The sequence below is a fragment of the Acinonyx jubatus genome, chromosome A3 (assembly GCF_027475565.1).
Source record: "Acinonyx jubatus isolate Ajub_Pintada_27869175 chromosome A3, VMU_Ajub_asm_v1.0, whole genome shotgun sequence".
Lineage (NCBI taxonomy): Eukaryota > Metazoa > Chordata > Mammalia > Carnivora > Felidae > Acinonyx > Acinonyx jubatus.
In genome coordinates, this window is record NC_069388.1 from 67790403 (window position 1) to 67816137 (window position 25735).

At 35.7% G+C, this 25735-nt stretch overlaps 1 protein-coding gene across 26 annotated transcripts in view; it reads right to left on the reverse strand.

The window, feature by feature from the left end:
- Positions 1-25735, reverse strand: part of NRXN1 (neurexin 1) — a 1120881-nt gene that overhangs the window by 152111 nt on the left and 943035 nt on the right. For all 26 annotated transcript variants that reach the window (XM_053200575.1, XM_027072472.2, XM_053200578.1 and 23 more), the window contains one exon: positions 19629-19800. In XM_053200575.1, coding sequence (XP_053056550.1) covers positions 19629-19800 — 172 coding nt within the window. The remainder of the gene's footprint in view (positions 1-19628; positions 19801-25735) is intronic.

The window sequence follows — 25735 nt, forward strand, 5'->3', positions numbered from 1 at the left end:
ATTAGTGCTAAAACAAAAAGATTTGGGCTTTATCTGAATGCAATCATTTCAAGTCTTATATTTCCTAAGAAATTGAATACAATTTCACTGCTGGCACCCATACGGCCAGATTTCAATTTTGGCCTGATTTTACTTGGGGGAAATTTTTGATAGAAGGGGTTGGGAAAGCTTTGTCTTTGACTTTAACTCTCTCTTCTTATATTCCTGGGACCTGTGTCTCCATCTCAACTTCCCATGCTATAGTCCATCACCCCCTGCACTGCTCCATCACCCCCTACCTTAGCTCCAGGCATCCATTCCCCCTGGGTTGCCATGTTATTTTATTTAATGACTAAGAAATTTCACCTCATGACTAACCTAAGGGATTATAACACAACATATTATCAAGAATACATAGCTTTTTAAACACTTTACATTGTCACAATAATTTAGGTGAAAGTTGCAGTACATGTAGATGACATTATTTCTCACCAAAAATGAAAAGTCACCTCTTAACAGCCCCAAGACAAAGAGTTTCCAGTTTTAAATTTGTGAAATCTTGGTTTTCCAAATATTTAAACCACAAGAGTATTAAGATTCATGGAAAGAAATAATTAAGTCCATTTGATTTTATGGGACTTAGAAAATCCCAGGTTCAAATTTCAGTAAGTACTAAAGGCATGTTACTCTTTCCATGTCTTACCACATCTGTAAAATGGGATTAATGAGATTATTTTTAAGAATAAGATGTGATTTGTATAAAGCACCTGGATAGTTTCTGGTAATAGATGGCTACTATTGTTTTTATAGACTACACAAAATTACAGACCTGTAGAAATGAAAAGACTTTAGCTAGAATCTGGTCCAATTCCCAACTGATATAAGATGGGGTTGATAACCTTGATGCATTGGTCTCTTGAGATCTACAGAATTAGAAGACAATTGGAAAGTACCATAGCTCATTAAGAGTTGAAAAAAATGTCATAAAACTACTATTATTTGTATTATTTAATATTTAAAGGAAATAAAAAAAAGTAAAGAGCATCATCACACATTATTGGCAAATACAGCGGACTTTCTTATTCTGATTTGTTTTGGTTTGGCTACACACAGAAATACTCTAATTACATTTAATCATTACATTTACTTTAAAAAAATTTTTTTTAATGTTTTTACTTTTTTTTGAGACAGAGAGAGACAGGACATGAGCGGGGGAGGGGCAGACAGAGAGGGAGGCACAGAATCCGAAGCAGGCTCCAGGCTCTGAGCTGTCAGCAAAGAGCCTGACACAGGGCTCGAACTCATGGACTATGAGATCATGACCTGAGCTGAAGTCGGATGCTCAACCGACTGAGCCACCCAGGCGCCCCTAATCATTACATTTACTTTTTAAAGTTAATAGATTTTAGATATATTCAATAAAGACCCACAGTAAAGTTTAAAGTATGAAATTGGAATGATAAATATTGTAAAAAAACAAAACCCAACACCTGTAATCCTTGGTTTCCTACTGCAAGGGCAAGAAATTGGTAACATAATATTTAGAAAAATGTCAAGCAAGAAAAGTCAGATTTTCAAAAAATTTCTGTGTGTAAAAAGAACAAATAGAATTTGAAAAATAAAATCCCCAATTATGAAATATCAGACCCCAAAGAAAGGCATTGAACCCTACTATACATCTCTCTTCATCCATACAAATTCTGTTCTTATATAGCTTACTTAAGGGAGCCACTGAAGAATTGAAGGGCAGGAAGAGATATGATAAAAGCAATTTCAGGAAGATAAACATCTTGGCTATATACCAAATGGATTACAATAATGCGGGCCAAAGATGAATATAGATGGTTTACAGCTGATAACGAGAGGTCCAATTGTGATAAAGGCCTATATCACTAAAATAATGCCAGCAAGGATAGAAAATGAATGATGGAAACTGGGGAATCTTTGAAGTAATAATTAGCGGACGGACTGGTGCCTACCATTGGACCCAGTGACTTATCTGATGGGATTAACTAAAAGATTTTGATATGTGGGGGTAATAAGGTGAACTATGTTATTAATGACACAAGTTAGGAGTTTAGGAGAGTAGGGTGGCTTGGGAAGTTATAAGATAGTTCGAATGAGAATTCAGCTGCAATCAGAAATACACATCTTTGTAGAAATAAAACTCAATTGTGCCTACCTCTACCTATTCACCCAGATTTTTTAATTAAAAGTTAACAGTTACACACCACTACCACCAGTTACCTCTGTTTTGTCCAGGTGGACAGTGTTCATTTCACCTTATCATCACAGACTCAGAAACTGTACTCAACTTCTCTTGAGAGCCCAGGGGAACTCAAACAGGAATCTGCAGAATGTTGCTATCTCTAAGGCCATCTTGACACTCCCAAAGAAAACATCCTTTTGTCACAATATAGACATGCCTCAGGAACCCACAAATTCTGGAAGGAAGTGGTTCTGACCTTCCTTCCTTAATTACTCCCTCAGCTTTAATCATTAAGACAGTATGAAGTTATCATCAACACATCATCACAGGGAGAAAAACCATTTTTTTGTGCTATATTGGGATCTTTAACCACTTCTATTCTTTGACTCATTCTCTCTCCAACCTAGAATAGGCTCCTCATCAATATTCATCCATTTGTCCCTTCTGGAACAGACTCGGACTTGTTTTAAGTACTAAACACATCTCTTTTCCAGCTCTCATCATCATATTTTGTGCTATGTAATCTTGTACTTCCTGTAAAATTCATGCTTCTCTGAGTTACCTTTCCTCTCTGGTTATTCCTCAAACTCCTGCAGAACAAAAAACTTGTTTGTTTGTTTGTTTGTTTGTTTGTTTTGCTTCCCTGTGTTCCCCACCAGCTTTGGCATACCATGGAACAAGCATGAGGGGGGTCTTACTGAACGTTCATTGATGGATCAAAGGAGTATCCAAGACTGGGCCTCTATTAGGGCCTTAAAGTAAAATATGTGAAAGAAATGGCTAGGTCCAAGAATTGGTTCTGTTGTAAGCACTTTAAATAATTCAATCAATTTTATGATGCTTTCTTTCCATCCTACTTGCTTACCTTTTCTCAATGCTTTCTAATTCAGAATAAAAAATGAATACTCAAGAAAAATATCTTCAGGCAGAAAGTGAAAAATAAATTTGAACCAAAATTAAACATAATTTAATATATGTGAAACTTGGCTAGACAAAAGACGAAATTAAGCACAAGATTTACTAGTGACTAAGAATGTACTGATATTTTAAAATACTTTTAGGGGAAAAAAAAGTAATGATTTTTAATCTGGTTAAAATTATTTCCTAAAGTTTGGTCTGAGACTTCTTTTAATTGATATCTTCAGTTTCCCCATCTGAGCAGGAATAAACCCAACCACCTAATATAATGACCAACAGGTTGATTCTAGTTTCTCCAGTTAAGTGACAAGCAATAGTCTCAGTTCTACTTAGCAGCTTACACATAAAGTGAAAAATGTTTTTGATTGCCCAAGATAGGGTTGGCACGTGCCTATTAATATAGTAGTAACTATTAATATTGCTTCTTTTCTCTTGGAATTATGTGTGTTTGGTCTCCTAATTAAAGGGTGCCATCACAGGAAACAGAGAAAGGAGACTCTCCCCTGACAGTTAACACCCAGACAAAAGGTTGGGTAAACCCAAGGTGCTTAGTAAGAAGGAAAAGTCAATTCTTTTTCAGGGGACATTCTCTGTGCTAGGGCACATGGCTTGTTGACCCAAACATACACTGGATTCCAGCTTCCACTCATTTCCTCCAATGGGATATTGGTGCAGTCCATAGTCACCCAAACTGCATAACTAGAAGCAGTAGTCTGTCCATCAGCTAGCATGGTCTCCCTAATGCTCACTTACTAAAAGTCTGAGGACTCCCCAACACCCAGCCCAAATTCCAGTCTTTCATGAAGTCTTCTCTGATCACCCCACACCACTCCTTTCTCTAAATTTATACAGAATATATTTTCTGTGTCACTCATTGGACTTGAACCCAGTTCTTCATAGTGATGCCTCTTTAATATCTTGATTCAGAATGAGTTTGGTGGGGGGCAAAAGAGTGTAGGGCAATTACATCTCTTAAACCTTCTGGAAAGATTTATCTCCATGTATATGAACCCAAGTCTGATAGCCAAGACAGGGTAAATTTGTTCTCAGAAGGAATCAGACACTAAAATAGGGAGATTCGTACCTATTGCACTTACAGGATTGCAAAACTGAACTACTATTAGTGACAGTGGAGCTAATATGTATTGAGTACTTTCTACTTACCAGGGTTTTACCAATAACTAAGTATTTTGAAACTAATAACTAACTCGTTGAAAATTCAAACAATCCTCTGAAGTAAGTACTATCATTAATACGTTTTACAGATTTGGAAACTGAAGTACAAAGAAGCTAAAGTATTTGGTGAAAGGTATCACATGTGTGAAGTGTTGTAACTAAGATTTGAATTCAAGCAGTCTGACTCCTGAACCTTCTCCCTTAAGGTCCACACTACTCCATCTTTAATCTTGTGTTAAGTATATAGCATATGTCTGAAGTTTGGTCATTTGATGTGTGATTGATATTTCCTATTGCAATTTAGTGTTTAAGAGGGGTACACAAATTGGGTTTGGCACTCACTGCTATACCTAAATAAACAATGACCAAAAAACAAAAGAAGAATGACAAGTAGCAGGGGAAGGCATTATTATGAGCATGATACCAATCCCAAGGGACCCTTAAACAGCCCTCAGAGATCTGAACAAAATGAGCAATACGCATTGGTAACAGGACCTCAGCACAACAAGGGTTTAAATTATTTATTTATTTATTTATTTATTTATTTATTTATTTATTTATTTATTTTGAGAGAGAGAGAGAGAGAGCAAGAGCAAGGGAGGGGAAGAAAGAGAGGAAAAGAGAGAGAATCTCTACTCAGCACAGAGCCCACTGTGGGGCACAAACCCATGAACCCTGAGATCATGACCTGAGCAAATCAAGAGTCAGACGGAGCCACCCAGGCACCTCACAACAAAGGTTGTTACCTCTTTACTTCAATCCTTGTGCAACACCACAAAGAAACTTCTCTCTTTTTTTTTTTTTCTTAGAAGGAGTAAGAATAAATAGTGTAGGCAATGTTGCATAATACTTCAGAGTACTGGAGTGAGCTTTGGGATCTGTGACCTTGGCAAGTAACCTAATCTCTGTGTTTACTCATCTATCAGAAGGACATAATATTAGCTGGCTTTTAAAGATTTATAATGGAAAATGTATATAAAATAAATACCACAGGGGTGCTTGGGTAGCTCAGCCGGTTAAGCAACCAACTCTTGACTTCGGCTTAGGTCAGGATACCACAGTTCTTGGGATTGAGCCCTGCACTGGGCTCTGCGCTGACAGTGTGGAGCCTGCTTGGGATTCTCTCTCTCCCTCTCTCTCTCTCTCTCTCTGCCCTTCTCCTGCTCACGCACGAGTGTACACACAGACTCTCTTTCAGAATGAATGAATGAATGAATGAATGAATGAATAAATAAATAAATGTTTAAAAAAAAAAAACTACCACAGTTCCCATATAGATTGCCTGTCTAGCTCCCTCTTGCCAATATTAGATCCTACAAAAGGCAGGAATTTACATGGGCCCTGTGAATGTTTGGGATTTCGGGGTGAAGTGTTACCTCTTTACCTCAACCCTTGTCCAACACCAATTTCCTTATTGAGTCAATCCTATGCATTTAACCTTCTATTCAAACTACGCTTCCATAAAGTACAGGCCTCATCTAATTATCCCCAGACCTGTTTCCTTCTGTGACTGTGACCATCCTGCACCCTCATCCCACCCCCACTTTACAGCAAAGTCTGCACTTAAAAAAAGCCTTTTTGTTTGTTTCTCCACTAACCAGAAAATACACTCTCATCCAACTCCTCTGCCAAATTGAGCAATAAAAATAACAAATGAGAAAGCTGAAGACTCTACATGGACTTTTAAAATGCTCCAGCAAGGTGACCCTGAAAAATTATTATGGCATGCTATCAATTAGTTGACACTATCTAGAAAAATGAAGCTAGATGTTTCTCTATTCTGTCCAGTTTTATATCTCATAAATTCAGCTAAAATACTTCATTGGAAATGCATATGGTAATATCTAGACAGACTTATGTTAGGTATATTCTCTTTTGGACTCTCAATGGATATTTTAAATATTCAGGCCACCAGTAAAGATAATATGCCCAAGAAGACAACTTACTTCAATAATACTTAACATGAGTGAAGTTAGTCTCAAATTTTCAGAAGAGGTAGGAATCTTAGCTGCTTTTTAATACAGTCAAATTAAAAAGGCTAAAAACAAAACAGACTTTAAAATGTTTAAGATGAAAGACTTTCTTTGACAAATATCCAACCCATGAGGCTAAATTTGAGACAAAATATTCACCATCATAATTTAAATTTTAATATATGGCCTATTTAAAGGCTTCATACTTCAAAAGACTTTCACATTTATTATGTCATTCTGTCTTAATTAAGAACTAAAATATTAGATTACATTATACCTTTGGATTATTATAGAAACTAGGTTTAAAACTATAGAAAGCTTATGAAGGTAGTTGAAGAAGATATAAGGAAATGGAAAGACATCCCCTGCTCATGGATTGGAAGAATAAATATTGTAAAAATGTCAATACTACCCAAAGCTACCTACACATTCAATGCAATCCCAATCAAAATTGCACCAGCATTCTTCTCGAAACTAGAACAAGCAATCCTAAAATTCATATGGAACCACAAAAGGCCCCGAATAGCCAAAGTAATTTTGAAGAAGAAGACCAAAGCAGGAGGCATCACAATCCCAGACTTTAGCCTCTACTACAAAGCTGTCATCATCAAGACAGCATGGTATTGGCACAAAAACAGACACATAGACCAATGGAATAGAATAGAAACCCCAGAACTAGACCCACAAACGTATGGCCAACTCATCTTTGACAAAGCAGGAAAGAACATCCAATGGAAAAAAGACAGTCTCTTTAACAAATGGTGCTGGGAGAACTGGACAGCAACAGGCAGAAGGTTGAAACTAGACCACTTTCTCACACCATTCACAAAAATAAATTCAAAATGGATAAACGACCTGAATGTGAGACAGGAAACCATCAAAACCCTAGAGGAGAAAGCAGGAAAAGACCTCTCTGACCTCAGCCGTGGCAATCTCTTACTCGACACATCCCCAAAGGCAAGGGAATTAAAAGCAAAAATGAATTACTGGGACCTTATGAGGATAAAAAGCTTCTGCACAGCAAAGGAAACAACCAACAAAACTAAAAGGCAACCAACGGAATGGGAAAAGATATTTGCAAATGACATATCGGACAAAGGGCTAGTATCCAAAATCTATAAAGAGCTCACCAAACTCCACACCCGAAAAACAACCCAGTGAAGAAATGGGCAGAAAACATGAATAGACACTTCTCTAAAGAAGACATCCAGATGGCCAACAGGCACATGAAAAGATGTTCAACGTCGCTCCTTATCAGGGAAATACAAATCAAAACCACACTCAGATATCACCTCATGCCAGTAGAGTGGCCAAAATGAACAAATCAGGAGACTATAGATGCTGGAGAGGATGTGGAGAAACGGGAACCCTCTTGTACTGTTGGTGGGAATGCAAACTGGTGCAGCTTCTCTGGAAAACAGTGTGGAGGTTCCTGAAAAAATTAAAAATAGACCTACCCTATGACCCAGCAATAGCACTGCTAGGAATTTACCCAAGGGATACAGGAGTACTGATGCATAGGGGCACTTGTACCCCAATGTTTATAGCAGCACTCTCAACAATAGCCAAATTGTGGAAAGAGCCTAAATGTCCATCAACTGATGAATGGATACAGAAATTGTGGTTTATATACACAATGGAATACCACGTGGCAATGAGAAAGAATGAAATATGGCCTTTTGTAGCAACGTGGATGGAACTGGAGAGTGTGATGCTAAGTGAAATAAGCCATACAGAGAAAGACAGATATCATATGGTTTCACTCTTATGTGGATCTTGAGAAACTTAACAGAAACCCATGGGGAAGGGGAAGGAAAAAAAAAAAAGAGGTTAGAGTGGGAGAGAGCCAAAGCATAAGAGACTGTTAAAAACTGAGAACAAACTGAGGGTTGATGGGGGGTGGGAGGGAGGAGAGGGTGGGTGATGGGTATTGAGGAGGGCACCTTTTGGGATGAGCACTGGGTGTTGTATGGAAACCAATTTGACAATAAATTTCATATATTGAAAAAAAAATAAAAAAAAAACCTAGGTTTATATTCCTCAGGAATAAATGTGCTTTTCTAATAACCATATAAACATGTTAATATATAATTTATCATAACAATTACATCTGACTTGCCAGTTCTACGAAGACATGAAATTTTATTGTTAAAATCTTTTTTTTTCCTGGAATAATGCTATAGAGAATTGAGGAAAAGGTATTTTTGATGAAAATAATTTTTTTTTAATTTTTGTTAAAAATTACTAGTTTACAGAAAAATTGTAAAAATAGTAAGGAGAGCTTCACATATCTTTTACCCACCTTTCTTTACTGTTAACAAGTTAAACAATCATTGGGTAATTATCAAAACTAAGAAATTAACATTGGTATTATACTATTAAGTAATGTATAGACTTTATTACTAATTTTTAACTAATGTCCTTTTTCTGGTCCAGAATCCAGCACAGATTCCCACATCACATTTGTCATGATTAGATTGAGGCGAATTTTTGTTGCGAATACTTTCTCAGTATATTATATCATGAGGTACATAAATCAATATTTCTTAATAATGATGATGGTTAATTTGATTACTTGGTTAAGGTGTTCTACTGAATTTCTCTGTGAAAGGTTTTTACTTTCCCCTTGAAGGAGATACTTTTACACTACATAAATTACTAGTCTCTACTCCAACTTTTATGCACTAATTTTAGCATCTGTTGGTGAATCTTACCCTCAACAATTGTTACTTTGAAGTTGTAATGCTGAATTTCTATTTCCATAATCCTTCTACGTTTGCTAATTGAATTATTCTGTAAGAAAGAACTCTCCTTAGGGGCACCTATGTGGCTCAGTCAGCTGAGCATCTGACTCTTGATTTCGAGTCAGGTCATGATCCCAGGGTCATGGGATTGAGCCCCAAGTCAGGCTCAACACTGAGTGTGGCTCTCTCCCTCTGCCCCTCTCCCATGTTTGTGCTTTCTCACTTGCTCTCTCTCTCTCTAAAAAACAAACGAAACAAAAAGCAAAACTGTTCCTGCTCCCCTATATATCCATGTATCTACCTATCTGTCATCTGTCCATTCAGTTACTTATTAATACCAATATGTGCTCATGGATACTTATTTCACTATCTGGATTATAATCCAGTGCTATATCCATTTAATTTGCTGTTCAAATAACTCCAATTCTGGCATGTAGGAGCTCCTTCAGATTGGTCCCCATATCCTTCTGTTATGCCTTTATATCAGGGGTCAAGAAATTATGGTGTACAGGTCAAATGTGTCCCTCTACCTATTTTTCTAAATAAAGATTTACTAGGACACAGCCACAGCCATTCATTTGCTTATTACTACTGCTGCTTTTAGCTACAATGGCAGAGCTGAGTAATTGTGACAGAGCTCATGAGACCTACAGAGATGAAAATATTTACTACCTGGCCTTTTACAGTAAAAGTTTGTTGATCTTTGCTCTGGATTTTTTTCAAAATTATGAACCTTAGATAGTGCTCAAATGGCATCTATTTGCCACATTTGCGGTAGTTCTTAATACAGAAATTGGAATGTACATTTTCCTACATTCACCTAACTTAATTGGTTATAACATTTTTGATGCTGAGAGTTTGTTTTTGGTGGAAAGGAAGGAATGGATTGTCAGTATTTTCCTGGAGTGAGTTAAGTACATATGTAAGAAAATAAACCATACAGATTAAAAAAGTAATGATATAAAAGTGAAAAATTATCTAGTAAGGGGATAAAAAGAGAGAAATTGTCCTCCTCCATGGGTTCTGAAGTTTCTTCTATACATGCAAAGGGCTTTATTAACTTGTCCTCATAATAATGATAACACTTTCCAAAGATGTCAGATTAATAATCATTTTTATCTTGAACACATTGGACACTGTAATTTCGCCATCACACTTCACAATCCTCAGATAATTTACAAATAGATCTCTCCACATGAGAGCCTTAAATCATGCCTCTTGGTTTTGAGGCTGTTTAATATGCAATGCACTGATGCCAGAATTATATAAAGCATAATATCAGTGCTTGAAATACATTTATTAGAAGGATAACAACATTCTTATCATCATGTTGGAAGAACTAAGTTTTTCTAAAGTGGAAGTACAAAAGTTGGGCTTGTTCTATTAAAGAAAAAAGATTTTATATGAGTTAGAAGAGGCTAATCCAGAGGGCTACATCCATAGTTAGAAGGTTATAAAGGGCAGCTACATTTCACTGGAAGCATACTTTATTTGGATAGGAGGTTACTCTGTGTTCATTACACAGACTTTGTTTTGTTTTGTTTTGTTTTCCTCTAAAATTGACATCCTCAAGATCACCCAGAGCACAAGTTCTGAAATCTAGGTAAATGGGCCATGGGATGTTGAAACACAACCCCAAAAAATCATATGCATTACTGTGTTTAAATGCAGATATATGTGTATTTTTCTAAAGATAAGATGTCCTACCTCATCATCATCTCATAGAGGAAGAAAAATTAAGAAAAACTGGTAAAGGGGCACCTGGGTTGCCCAGTTGGTTAAGCATCTGACTTTGGCTGATGTCACGATCTCACAGTTCACCGATTTGAGCCCCATGTCAGGCTCTGTGCTGATAGCTCAGAGACTAGAACCTGCTTTGGATTCTATGTCTCCCTCTTTCTCTGCCCCTTCCCTGCTCATGCTCTGTATCTCTCTGTCTCTCAAATATAAAAAAAAATAATAGAAAAATTGATATAGATTAATATCTAAAACTGAGGATAGTTACCTAATGTTTGTATTCATATGAAGTCTATATAGGGCTTCAACATCTGGATATGAGATTTTTATCTTTTTGCTAATTTGTGTCCTCTTGAAAAAACCGTGATTATTTACCATCAAGTGACATTTAATACCAATTTATTCCTGAGTTTACAACATAAGAAAAGTAGGTATGTGATAAGAAAAGGAAATACTACACAAAATATGAGTCTGGCTCACAGCTGGCATTCAAATGGTGACATTAAGAACTGAAAGGGAAAAACAGCTGGTAGAATTTTTTAAATTGTTTAATTATACACAAAAGTACTAGTTGTTATCTGTATTTATCACAGAAGCATTTAAATATACCTGGGCACTTTAATAAAAAGCTCTTGAGAAAATAAGGAGTAAGAGTGTTTGAGAAAGAATTAAGAGAATGGTTCATTGAGTTGGGAACACGACTGATCTTCCATTGCACTCAAGTAATTATAAGCAGTGGGATATAAGATACTTTTGGATACTGACGAAGTTTATAAAAGCATTGTTAAAAAACTATAAATCTTATCAAAATCAACCAAAACACTTGGAAAAGCTGTGAAGTTTCCTGAAAGCCTAAGATCCTTAAAAATGTAATATCTCTGGGGGCACCTGGGTGTCTCAGTTGGTTGAGCGTCTGACCTCGGCTCAGGTCATGATCTCACAGTCTGTGGGTTCAGGCCCCATGTCCAGCTCTGTGCTGACAGCTCAGAGCCTGGAGCCTGCTTCGGATTCTGTGTCTCTCTCTCTTCCCCTCCCCTGCTCATGCTCTGTCTCTCTCTGTCTCAAAAATAAATAAAAATATTAAAAAAATTTAAAAAAAGAAACTAGAATTAAAAAAAAGGTAGTATCTCTGACCTTCACACTTTAGCTATTACTTTAAACATTTTCTACCTCTGCTCCTAAAAACTAAATTGTGCATTTGTAGTAGCAACAAATTTTTTATGTAACATTAGTAATTCATTGTTTTGTAACCAGTGAATAGATTCATTGACCTGATTATCAATACCTTTGGGGAAAAGTCCTTGAACCCAGTTCTTCAGTTAATACTTTTGGCTATCCTTACTTAAAATTATGGTAATGCCATTTTGTGTTTAACATATTTTTCAGGAGTGGGATCAACATGTACCTTAATTACGATAAGAATTTAGAGTACTAAGATTGTACACTGAAAACAATAATGGGGAACAAAAAGATAAAGGGAAATCTTATGAAAATCATGAAGGGCTATTTATATTTATTTATATTATCTATGTTTGTTAGCCTGTGTGGTATAAGTGATTCCAAAGCCCACCAAGCTATCAGAGGAACTTTCTTTTTCTTTTGTCAAAAAATTAAAAATCCTAATGTGATTGACTTAGTAACTGTAAGAACTCTTTGACTTAAAAAAAAATACAGGTTGCTGAGAATATATATGAATGAGTGAGAAGTCAGAGAAGGTACCATTTCTTTCCATCTCCTTGGATACAATCTCTCTGTAGCTCACACTTTAGGCAGATGTATTTAATATACTGCTTAATAAAAAATTTATAATTTTTCCTCATTAAGAAAAGCCCCAAAGTCTCAAAAAAATGACCATTAAAGAAGATATTAATGCTAGAAAAGACAGAATTTTAGTTACTAATTCTAACATAGCTACAGTGTTTGAAGTTTCATATATTTCATACTGTGTAAGCTTTACTTTGGAAAATTTGAATTAGTAACAGTTAACTATATCACAGAAGCCAAAATGTATATATTCATATAAATATTCATCCATGTACATATTTGCCTAAAAACCATGAGCAAAAGACAATGTTATTACATAGAAGTTGAATGAGGAAACTGGATTTATTCCAAAAATTATTCATTAAGTAGCCTACTATGTGACAAATACCGGTTACCATGTCTTCTGTTGGACTGTACCAAAAATTAGTTTTTATTTAAAGAATGATTCAAATCTTCACTATGATTAATCAGTTTCCATAGAGAGTTATATTTTCACTGCCTTACTTTTGTAGGAGGGAAACAAAATTCCATCAAGCATTTCCCATATCTATACATTTAACCAAGACATGTGACAAATGTCAAATGTGAGATTTGACAAAAGTGAGATTAAGAAATAACCAGTGCCTCCTAATGAGTATTACTGACTCAAAAATTCAGTGATAAATAACTATGGTGTTGTTTGTTTGTTTTTTTCAGTGTGATAAAGATTTCAGAAATAGAATTTAGTGATTCATCACTTACATATAATACCTAGTGCTCATCCCAACAAGTGTCCTTCCCCCACCTACCTCCCCTCCAGCAACTCTCAGTTTGTTCTTTGTATTTAAGAGTCTCTTATGGTTTGCCTCCCTGTTTTTCTTATTTTTGCTTTCCTTTCCCCATGTTCATCAGTTTGGTTTCTTAAATTCCACATATGAGTGAAATATATTTGTCTTTCCTTGACTGACTTATTTCACTTAGCATAATACACTCTAGTTCCATCCACATTGTTGTAAATGACAAGATTTCATTCTTTTTCACTGCCAAGTAATATTCCAGTGTGTGTGTGTGTGTGTGTGTGTGTGTGTGTGTGTGTGTGTGTGTACACCACATCTTCTTTATCCATTTGTCAGTCTATGGAATTTGGGCTCTTTTCATAATTTGTCTCTTGTTGATATTGCTGCTATAAACATTGGGGTGCATGTGCCCCTTGTAAATTTTTTTTATGTTTATTTACTTTTGAGACAGAGAGAGACAGAGTGTGAGCAAGGAAGGAACAGAGAGACAGGAAGACACAGAATCAGAAGCAGGATCCAGGCTCCAAGCTGTCAGCACAGAGCCCAACATGGGGCTTGGCTGAAGTCATACACTTAACCTACTGAGCCACATCCAGGTGCCTTTTTTTAAACATTTATTTTTTAAAGTTTATGTATTTGCCCCTTCTAAAAAGCATTTTTGTATCCTTTGGGTAACTAACTATGGTTTTTCTAAGAAAATGTTTTTCTATGTGTTATTTTTTAGCACTCATAAGATAGGTTTGTGTATGTGTCTGTGTTGGTCAGCAGAAGTAATGGACTCTGACATGGACTAACATGTACAACCATGACCAATCGTGTAGGTCATCTTAATATTTAGCTATGAAGAGTATGCCTTGCTATGTTGAAGGATTTATCTAATGATTTATCTTCATTCTGGTTTCTATCTTCCAGATAGTATAAAATAAGGTACACAAAGTTGGTAAACAAGAATTCCCAAGTATAATTTTCGCTCTGCCACTAACTGGCAAAGTGATTCTGATTAAATCCACCAACCTCTCAAAGATTCCATTTTATTGTTTGTAAAATGAAGGAGCTGAAATAGAAGGATCTGTGAAGTTCCTTCTCTTTTTTATGCTATGATCACAAATGCAGATTTTCTCAATACATCATACATAGCAAAAATTTCATTAAAAGTAAATAAAAACACCAATATCATCAAACTAACCAACCTTTTAGCAACTAGGAAACTTTTAAATGATGGAATGACTCAAACAGATAGTCAATAATTACTGACAACTTAAACTAAGTGTATAGAATTAACCTAAACTAAGTATATAGAATTCAAAGGGAAATCATCACGATGAATTTCCTGAGCTCTCAAATATTTTACCAACTTTCAAAGATTAAAACAAAATCAAGATTTAGAGATAATATCAATAAGATCTTTGAGCCAAAGTGATGGTAATGCAAAAAATATCTACACCATCTCTATGGAATCTTTTCTTGGGCCATCCTCTCTTCTAAACTTTCCTATTCCTAAATAATCTGCTTTGTTATACCATCATAGAAAACCATGTTTTCTCTTCACTAGTAATTTTGAAGTTAACCTATTTTATTTGACATTGGTGGGTTTTCTGAATCCTTGTTTCCCTAAAAGACTAAACTCTTAGCAAGCAAGAAACATGTCTTTGACTTCTCTATTCATTCCTACCATAGATTTCCATCTCACTGTTTACTTGGGGCAGTCTGGTGACACACTGCAGCAAGAAAACGTTGAAAATTGCTGATGAGAGAAAGAGACTAAAAAGTGGAAATGACTCTCCTTCTTTTCAGTCATTGACCAGATTTTCCATCGTATTCTGTTATTCTCTATTTTCTTACACTCTACTCTAGGCCTTCATCTTTTGACATCCGGACTGTTTAATAGCTTTCTAAATACTTTCTGTCTCTATCTTTTCTTGATAATCTCATTAAAATAAATTCATGCCACCCTCTAGGTAAAAATCAAGCCTTTCAAGATCCAAATCAAGTTTCCTATTTTTTTCATAGTTTTACTAGCCTACTTACTTCAAAATGGCTTCTTCTTCCTTAAAACCTACCTTTTTTGTATTTGTCCATCCAAAATTAGCCAAATGTTATATGATACGTCTTGTATTTTCTCAGATGGTATATTTTTTTTTAATTTTTTTTCAACGTTTTTTATTTATTTTTGGGACAGAGAGAGACAGAGCATGAACGGAGGAGGGGCAGAGAGAGAGGGAGACACAGAATCAGAAACAGGTTCCAGGCTCTGAGCCATCAGCCCAGAGCCTGACGCGGGGCTCGAACTCACGGACCGCGGGATCGTGACCTGGTTGAAGTCGGATGCCCAACCGACTGCGCCACCCAGGCGCCCCTCAGATGGTATATTTTTAATCGCCAACATTTTTTATGTATCTTTGTGTCCAGATGGTAAACCTAGTATGTCCTTTTAATGTAGTGCATATCCTTTAAGTATTTGTTCATTTGATTTATTCATTTGACATGAATAAAATGAATATTCGGCCTTGTGCAAAGGACATTTTTTGGCATGCTGGTAGACAAATGAACTCAAACGTTTAATCTCAAGGGTAACTGTGATTTAACTGGAGCAATCTTTAGTCTGGGCAAAGAATAAGATGATGTTAAATTCTGTGGATTAACATTATGAGAAAAGGAAATCTATTTTTGTTGCGAGAGAAATTTTGCTACATAATTGTAATTAGGAACAAATCAGATATCAATGATGCATTATATTCTAGAGCTTTGACTAATAAGCACTAATAAATGGTTTCTCAACTTTAAATGGCTTGCACAATATTATTCCTATACATTGCTCCATGTACAGAAAAGAATGAAAAGTGGGTCTGTTATTCAGAAAATTCAATATTTATTCTAAAATATGAATTGTTGGGTTAAAAGAATATTTCAAATACTCCAAAAGGGCATAAAATCTACCTCTACTAATTAGTTTCTCTATGAAAGCCTTCCAGACAATTATAGGGTAATACCACTGGTCAATGCTTTAGGTGCTTTTCATTAAAAGTATAGTGTTGCTACCAGATGAATTGCTTCATATAAAAGCACTTACCACAAAGCCGTATAATGGAAGGTTAAGTGCTATACTTAATTACTAATTTCAATCCTTATTACCTATATTTTGCAGTGCAGGCACTTTAAAAGGAACCAAATATAGTCTGTTGGTTCCTGCTTCTCTGATTATAGGATTTGGTGGTAAAAGCATTAGTGCAGCTGTATTTCTAATGAAGAATAACAACATAAAAAACTTTAAAATAAAAGTAGTGATACCACAAACCAATATAAAAGACATATACTAGACATTTCTAATGAACTCATACATAAAATCACTTTGTTCTAAAAACTTTAATCTAGATGACACACACTTCTAAATTTGTATTCAGCCTTCACAGCATTGTTGCAGATACAGCTCCAAAAGAAGAAAGTCTTTGAAATTTTCATGGCTTATTTCCTACCTCAATATCATGCTGAAATGCACACAGAACAGATGATTAATAAAATACTTGATAACAATGGTGATCCCCTGAGTTCTTTACATATTCATCATGAACTTTTTACATGTATATGTTGAAATTCCTCACAAGTGCTCTAATTTTCTTGAGGACAGATTCTGTGTTTTACTTTTGCTTGTATCTTCCATAATAACTGTGACTTTGCTCACTCTTGATTAATTAATATTATCTCAAATACTTTTCACTGAAAGCGTAGAATAGAATCTTTGTATGCGCCTTTTTTTTTCTAAATATAAAAGAGGTTGCATCTAAAATAACTATTTCTAAAGATTGTCCCTTAATTATCAGGATATTGTCAGTTTCTGATCTTTAAATATATTTTACAATGTTCCCTATACTGGGCATCCATTTAATTGGTAAATGAGACATTATATGTGTGTTAAACAAATTTTAGTCTAGAAAAATATACAACTATTTGCTGACTTAAGTAATGTACTGCCTTATTCCAGTATTAAATTGGACATTAGCTTGCCACAGGATCATGTCTTTTTTGAAATATACCTAGTACATAGTATCTAGTAAGTGTACAATTAAAAGACTGTCAATCAGATAAAATATATTAAAGAGGCATAGAAATTTTTGAAAATATAAAATATTTATCTCAATGCATTAATGCATTAGAAAACTAGGTTTTGGTTATCTATGCTTGAGAAATGCATATTGTATTTCTCATTTAGAGACACATTATGTATATTAATAAAATAAGGTCCAGATATAGATATTTTAAACTTAGTTTAAAACAGATTTTCTCCAACTAACTTGAGAGTGGGACTTCTCTCCTCTTGTAGGTCACCACTAGCATTCTCTAAAAAGGAGCTCTTAAAAAATAGCTCTATGTGATAAAAATGTGATAAAAGTAAAAAGTTACTAAAATGAAATAATTTTAACAAATTAACTGGTGAAACATTGCTGGGCTACTATAATAGTAACAGAATTTGTCAATTTACATATTCAGGTCTATTATTCACAGATGACAAAACCCCCAGAGACACAGCCTAGACCTTACCCTACTTTACACATTTCATGGTGTCCAGTGCAATAACTTCCTCTCAGTAAACAGGTATTGATTAATCTGTATTTTGGAAAATTCACCAATTTACTCTCCATAATTCCACTAAAGGTGTACTTTTTATGAAAAATACCCTTCTACTAGGATTTCAGTAAATGCAGTATTAGCAGGGTCTATGTGACATATTTGAGTTACTTTCTTTCCAAGTCTTCCAATCCATTACAGATGGTAAAGGAAGGTGTACATTCTTGTAATTGTAGGGATAATTCCCAGGACATCAATTCAGCAAATATTTATTGACTGCCTACTATTTGCCAGTATTATAATGAGCCCTGGACATATTATTAATGTGCTTGCTTCTGAATTTTGTCATAGAGCTGGGTTTTTTTTTATCACACTTAATTCAGCAAATATTTGCACAGCACCAGTTTTACAGAATAGGTTTGAAATGAGGCCTGAAGATGTAGAAATATATAAATCAGAAAAGTTCCAGGAGGGCACCACGGACATTTCATTACACATTTCCTAATTGTGAGTCAGTATTAAGAAAAACTGAGATCTTTATTAATAAGTTAGTTATTTCCTCATATTATTTCTTCCAAGAAACAAATGCTTACAACAGAGGCTTATATGCATTTTGGTAATCATTTTTATTGTGCAAAATGAAAATTTCTTTTTAAATATTTTCTTTATACACTACTATAAATCTGTTGTACAAGTCAGTTGTAGCTAAAAGGGGAGCAGAGAGAAATGAGGCTGATGTGTTTAGTAACCTCTTGTACTAAAATATAGTGATAATAATTGAAGTGAAATACAAGTATACTTTTAATTTGTATTTTACTTTAAAATAACATGATATTTAAAGTTTATTTATTTTTGAAAAAGAGAAAGGGGGGAGGGGCAGAGAGAGAGGGAGAAAGAGAGAATCCCAAGCAGACGGTCAGCACAGAGCCTGATGTGGGGCTTGAACTCACAAACTGTGAGATCATGAATTGAGCCAAAGTTGGATGTTTAACCGACTAAGCCACCCAGGCATCCCAAAATAACATGTTTTTTTTTAATTGGGAATATATGCAACCACAAGTAAAACTAGTTTAAGTCTTTATTTCCTTTGTTTCAATAATGCAGATCTGATAAGCTGATTAACAATGAAAAAAGGTAATTTTTATTTTATCTATAATAGCTTGACATTCATTTTATAGACGTGAAATGAATAATGCTAGTGTCACAGAATCCTTGTGAAACTCCCATATGGTTATATGGCAGTGAAAACAAACTTCATTTACTTACACGTACTTATAACGGGTGACTTATAGTACTATATATTGTTCTTTTACTGTTTCTCTATTTGCCTCATGGTCCTCTTGCACCTTTCATGAGTTTCAGCTCTGCACCATCAAAGGAACCACCTGGTCCTACTTTTTTTCAGAGAAAAATACATAATATTCCCTCCCTCAGTTTTAAATATAACTTTGTTACTTTTGACAAAGCCTTTCCTTTGTTCAAATGCAAGGATCCAGTAAAAAGAGCTTTGACATGTTGTGCCTTTTATGTGTGCATTTTTCTGGTTTCACTGATGTCCTGAATTTTGCAAACGATAAAGTGTGCCTTCAAGTTCTCCTACAAAATGCCATTTGTACACTGTATCAAGAACAGTTTAGGACAGCATTACATTCACATGATTTTAAAGTCCAATAAATACTTGATGGTTTCTCAGAAAACCCACAATCTGGTGAAACGGACGCAAAATAGTGCTTTGTTTTCCAGTTTGTTTTTCATAAAATCTTCCCCCGATACACATTCACTGGCTTACCTGCAGGGTAGCGCTCGATCACTGGCCAGCTGTCCACCTGTAATGTGGCATTGCCACCACTCCTTGTAAAACGGACTACATGGTATTTTCCATCGTTAATGATTGCATTGGACTCCTCAATGGCGATGTCATCTGTCCCAACATTAAATTTAACTCCAATTTTTCCTTGGTGCTGGAAGGAAGGAGGGGACAAAAAAGAATTGTATGAAGTTATAGTGATTAGTCAGCATTTAATAAGAATTAAGTATAGGAACAAGACAAGAATATCCACTCTTGTCACTTTTGTTCAACATATTATTGAAACTCCTAGCCACAGCAATTAGGCAAGAAAAAGGAATAAAAGGCTTCCAAATTGGAAAGTAAGAAGTAAAACTGGAACTATTTACTGATTATATAATATTATATATAGAACATCCTAAAAACTCCATAAAAATGGCTAGAACTAAAAAACAAATTCAGGGGCGCCTGGGTGGCTCAGTTGGTTAAGCGTCTGACTTCAGCTCAGAGCCTGGAGCCTGCTTCAGATTCTGTGTCTCCATCTCTCTCTGTCCCTCTCCCACTTGTGCTCTGTCTCTCTCTTTCTCTCAAAGATAAATAAATGTAAAATATAAAAATTAAAAAAAAAACAAATTCAGTAAAGTTGCAGGATACAAAATCAATAGACAAAAATCTCTTGTGTTTCTTTTTTTTTAACGTTTATTTATTTATTTTTGAGACAGAGAGAGACAAAGCATGAACAGGGGAGGGTCAGAGAGAGAGGGAGACACAGAATCTGAAACAGGCTCCAGGCTCTGAGTGGTCAGCACAGAGCCCGACGGGGGGCTTGAACTCACAGACCGTGAGATCATGACCTGAGCCGAAGTCGGCCACTTAACTGACTGAGCCACCCAGGCACCCCTCTCTTGTGTTTCTTTACACTAATAATATACTATCAGAAAGAGAAATTAAGAAAACAATTCCATTTACAATTACATCAAAGAGAATAAAATGCATGGGAATAAATTTGAGCATGGAGGGGAAAAAAGATCTGTATATTTGAAAACTATAAGACATTAATGACAAGAATTGAAGAAGACACAGATAAATGGAATGAAATTCTATGTTCACAGATCAGAAGAATTAATATCATTACCATGTCCTTACTACCCAAAGCATTCATTATACAGATTCAATGCAATCCCTATCCAAATTCCAATGGTATTTTTCACAGAAATAGAAAAACCCTAAAATTTGAATGGAACCACAAAAGGCCTTGAATAGTCAAGCCAATCTTGAGGAAGAAAAACAAAGCTGGAGACATCATGCTCCCTGATTTCAAACTATATTAAAAAGCTACAGTAATTAAAACACTATGGTATTTGGCATTAAAACAGACACATAGATCAATGAAACAGAACAGAGAGCCCAGAAATTCACCCACACAACTATGTCCAATTAATTTACAACAAAGGAGCCAAGAATATACAATGGGGAAAGAACAGTCTCTTCAATAAATGGTACTGGGAAAACTAGTCAGCCACTTGCAAAAGAATGAAACTGGACCACTATCTTATGCCATACACAAAAATTAACTTAAAATGTATCAAAAACTGGAATATAAGACCTGAAACCATAAAAAACCTAGATGACAACATAAGCAGTAAGCTCCTTGGTATGTCTTTTGTGATGATTATTTTAATCTGTCACCAAAAGAAAAACAACAAAAGCAAAAATAAATAAGTAGGACTACATGAAACTAAAAAACTTCTGGACAGCAAAGGGAACCATCAACAAAATGAAAAGGGAACCTGGGGGGAATAGTTAAGATGGCAGAGAAGTAGAAGAGCGCTGGGCTGTTCTTGTTCCTCAAACACAGCTGTATTGAGGTCAGATCACTTGGAACACCCAGGAAATTGATCTGTAGAGTGGCAGAAGGATCTCCACAGTTGGCAGGAGTTAGCATGGCAGGTGCAAGGTTTACTTCAACAAACAAATCAAAGTACATCTAGTTAAGGTCCAAACACATCCCACTACAAGCAAGGAGAACCTCCGCAGAGTACCGACGCAGTAGGAAAGAGCAGCCAACCTGCAACAGCAGAGTGCACACAACATACACCAGAAACACTTCCTGAAGAGCCAAGCCCTGGATAGTGTATGACCCCTTTTAAATATAGTAGTACTCTCAAGGGCAGAAAACATGTCAAGCTTTTAAAACATGCAAAAGATAGAAATTTAGCCAAAATGACAAGACAGAGGCATTCTCCCCAAAAGAAAGGTCAAGAAGAAGTCACAGGCTGGGACTTGCTCAAAGAAAATATAAGCAATATATCTGAACAAGAATTTAGAACAAAAGCCATAAGACTACTAGCTTATGAAGACACCAGAGAAACCCTTGCTACAGAGATCAAAGACCTAAAAACCAGTCGGGCTGAAATTTTTAAAAAAATGGTATAACTGAGATACAAAGCTGAATAGATACAGTCACAATGAGGATTGTAGAAGCAGAGAAGACAATAGATGATATAGAAGATAAAATTATGGGAAGAAAATGAAGCAGCAAAGAAGAGGGAAAGGAAAGTATTAGAGCAAAAAGGAACTTAGCAATTCCATAAAACTAAACAATACCCACATCATAGGAGTCCCAGAAGAACAGCAGGAAAAAGGGGCAGAAAGTTTATTTGAACAAAATGTAGCTGAGAACTTACCTAGTCTGAGGAAGGAAACAGGCATTCAAGTCCAAGATGCACAGAGAACTTCCCTCAAAATCAACAAATACAGGTCAACACCATGACACATCATAGTGAAACTTTCAAAATATAAAGATAAAGAGAGAATTCTGAAAGCAGCTAGGGACAAAAGGTCCTTAACCTACAAGCATAGACACATCAGGTTAGCAGCAGACCTGTCCACTGAAACTTGGTGGGCCAGAAGGGAGTGGCAGGAAGTACTCGATGTGCTAGAACATGACAGGGATGTCAACTCTCACCACTGTTGTTCAACATATCATTGGAAGTCCTAGCATCAGCAATCAGACAACAAAAAGAAATAAAAGGGATACAAATTGACAAGGAAGAAGTCAAAGTTTCTCTCTTCACAGATGATGTAACACTGTATGTGGAAAACCCAAAAGACTTTCCCAAAACTGCTAGAACTGATACATAAATTCAGCAAAGTTTCAGGATATAGAATCAAAGTACCAGAACTGGTTGTATTTCTATATACCAATAGTGAAACAGCAAAGAGGAATCAAGGAATGGATCCCATCTAAAATTGTACCAAAAACTGTAAGAGACCTGGGAATAAAACTAACCAAAGAGGTTAAAGATCTGTACATTGAAAACTACAGAGAGCTTATGAAAGAAAATGAAGAAGACACAAAAGAAATGGAAAAACATTCCATGCTCATAGGTTGGAAAAACAAATATTGTTAAAATGTTGATACTACCCAAAGCCATCTACACATTCAATTAATCCCTATCAAAAAATGCCAGCATTCTTCACAGAACTAGAATTAACAATTCTAAAATTTGTATGAAACCAGAAAAAAAACCCGAATAGACAAAGCAACATTGAAAAAGAAAACCTAAGCTGGAGGCATGAAAATTCTGGACTTCCAGCTGTATTACAATGCTTTAATCATCAAGACAGTGTGGTACTGGCACAAACACAGACAAAAGACCAATAGAACAAGAAATAGAAAACCCAGAAATGGACCTACAAATGTATGGTCAACTAACCTTTGACAAAGCATTAAAGAATATCTAATAGAAAAAGGACAGTCTCTTCAGCAAATGGTGTTGGGAAAACTGGATAGCAACTTGCAAAAGAATGAATAAAACTGGACCAGTTTCTTATACCATACACAAAAGTAAATTCAAAATGGATGAAAGACCTAAATGTGAGAGAGGAAACCATCAAAATCCTAGAAGGGAAAACAGGTAGCAATGTCTTTGACCTCAGGCACAGCGTCTTCTTCTGCAGGCAAAGGAATCAAAAACATAAATGAACTATTAGGACCTCATCAAGATTAAAAGCTTCTGCACAGGAAAGGAAACAATCAACAACACTAAAAGGCAACCAATGGAATGGGAGAAGATATTTGCAAATGACATATCAGATAAAAGGTTAGTATCCAAAATCTATAAAGAACTTATCAAACTCAACATCCAAAAAACAAATAACCCAGTGAAGAAATGCAGAGAAAACATGAATGGACACTTTTCTAAAGAAGACATCCAGATGGCTAACAGACACATGAAAAGGTGCTCAACATCACTCATCATTAGAGAAATACAAATCAAAACCACAAAGAGATACCTCCTCACACCTGTCAGAATAGCTAAGTTTAACAACTCAGGCAACAACAGATGTTGGCAAGGATATGGAGAAAGAGGAACCCTTTTGCACAGTTGGTGGGAATGCACACTGGTGCAGCCCCTCTGGAAAACAGGATGGAGGTTCCTCAAAAAATTAAAAATAGAGCTACATATTACCCAGCAATTGCACTATGAGGCATTTATCCAAAAGATACAAAAATGCTGATTCAAAGGGGCACATGCACCCCAATGTTTACAGCAGTGCTATCAACAATAGCCAAATGTCCATCAACTGAAAACTGGATAAAGAAGATATGGTGTGTGTATACACACACACACACACACACACACACACACACACACACACACTGGAATATTGGCGATCAAAAAGAATGAAATCTTGCCATTTGCAACAACATAGATGGACCTCAAGGGCATTATGTTAAGTAAGTTAAATATTAAATAATTAAATAATATTATGTTAAGTAAAATAAGTCAGAGATGACAAATACTACATGATCTCTCTTATATGTGGAATCTAAAACAAACCACACACCAAGGTTACAGATACAGAGAATAGACTGGTGATTCCAAGAAGTAGGGGGTGAGGGAAGTCAGAAATGGATGAATTTTTTTAATTTAGTTTAAATAAATTTTAAAAAATTAAAAAAAGAGATTCAGACATAAGTATACGTGTGTGTGTGTGTAAAATCACGTGTGTGTGTGTTTGTGTGTAATCACTTCCCTCAAAATATTCACAGTTCAATGAAGTTCATCTTGGACTCTTTTTATCACTACATATATATACGTAGGCCGTCTGAGATGCATTTCTCTTGTCATGTAGTTACCCTCAATCACCCTCCTAGTCTCTGTTCTAGGAAGCCACAAATTTAAACAAAACATTACATACAGTGTATTGTTCAAGAACATGCTTCAGACAATGGTTACTTTCCTCTAATTTTACTTCTGAAAAATTCATATATTAGAAGCAAGACTCTTGACATTTGGGTCAATCTGGAGCATCTCTTTCATGGATGGTTGATATGCCAATAGAAACACTTTCTAGAGAACTGAACTGTTTTCCTCCCAGAGGATGCCCCAGAAAAGGTGCACAGCTGCCTGTGGGGAAGGACATCCTGTCACGTTCTTTAATGTAGTTTCTTTACTCCACTCTCCGTTTCACACACACATAAACAAATGAGGCAAGAAATTCTCTCTTTCATTAATAACTGGCAAAAACACAGCAATTAAGTCTGTTTAGAGTGGAATGATAAATATTCACAATATAGGAAATCATTCTAAAAGATATGGAACACGCTGACAGGCATTTCGTGTGTGCAGTTTCTTAGTCCTTATTCGTGAAAAGAGTCATCAAATGCTAAGTGCCTGAAACTTACTCAATTTCTCTATTTTACAAATGAGGAAACTATGACACGGGAAGGTACAATGACTTGTTCAAGGTCAAGTGACAATAGACAGGTACCAGAATGAGAATTCAGGCCCCCACTTTTGGTTTATAACTAAGTTATGTGTGTGTGTGTGTGTGTGTGTGTGTGTGTGTGTGTGTGTATATATATATATATATATATATATATATATATATATATTTAACTTCCTCTCAAGGGGCACCTGGATGGCTTAGTCAGTTAAGCATCCCAACTCTTGATTTCGACTCAAGTCATGATCTCATCGTTCATGAGTTCGAGCCCTGCGTTGTGTTCTGCGTTGACTACATGGAACCTGCTTGGGATTCTCTCTTCCTCTCTCTGCCTCTCCCCTTCTCTCTCTCTCTTTCTCTCTCTCTCTCTCTCT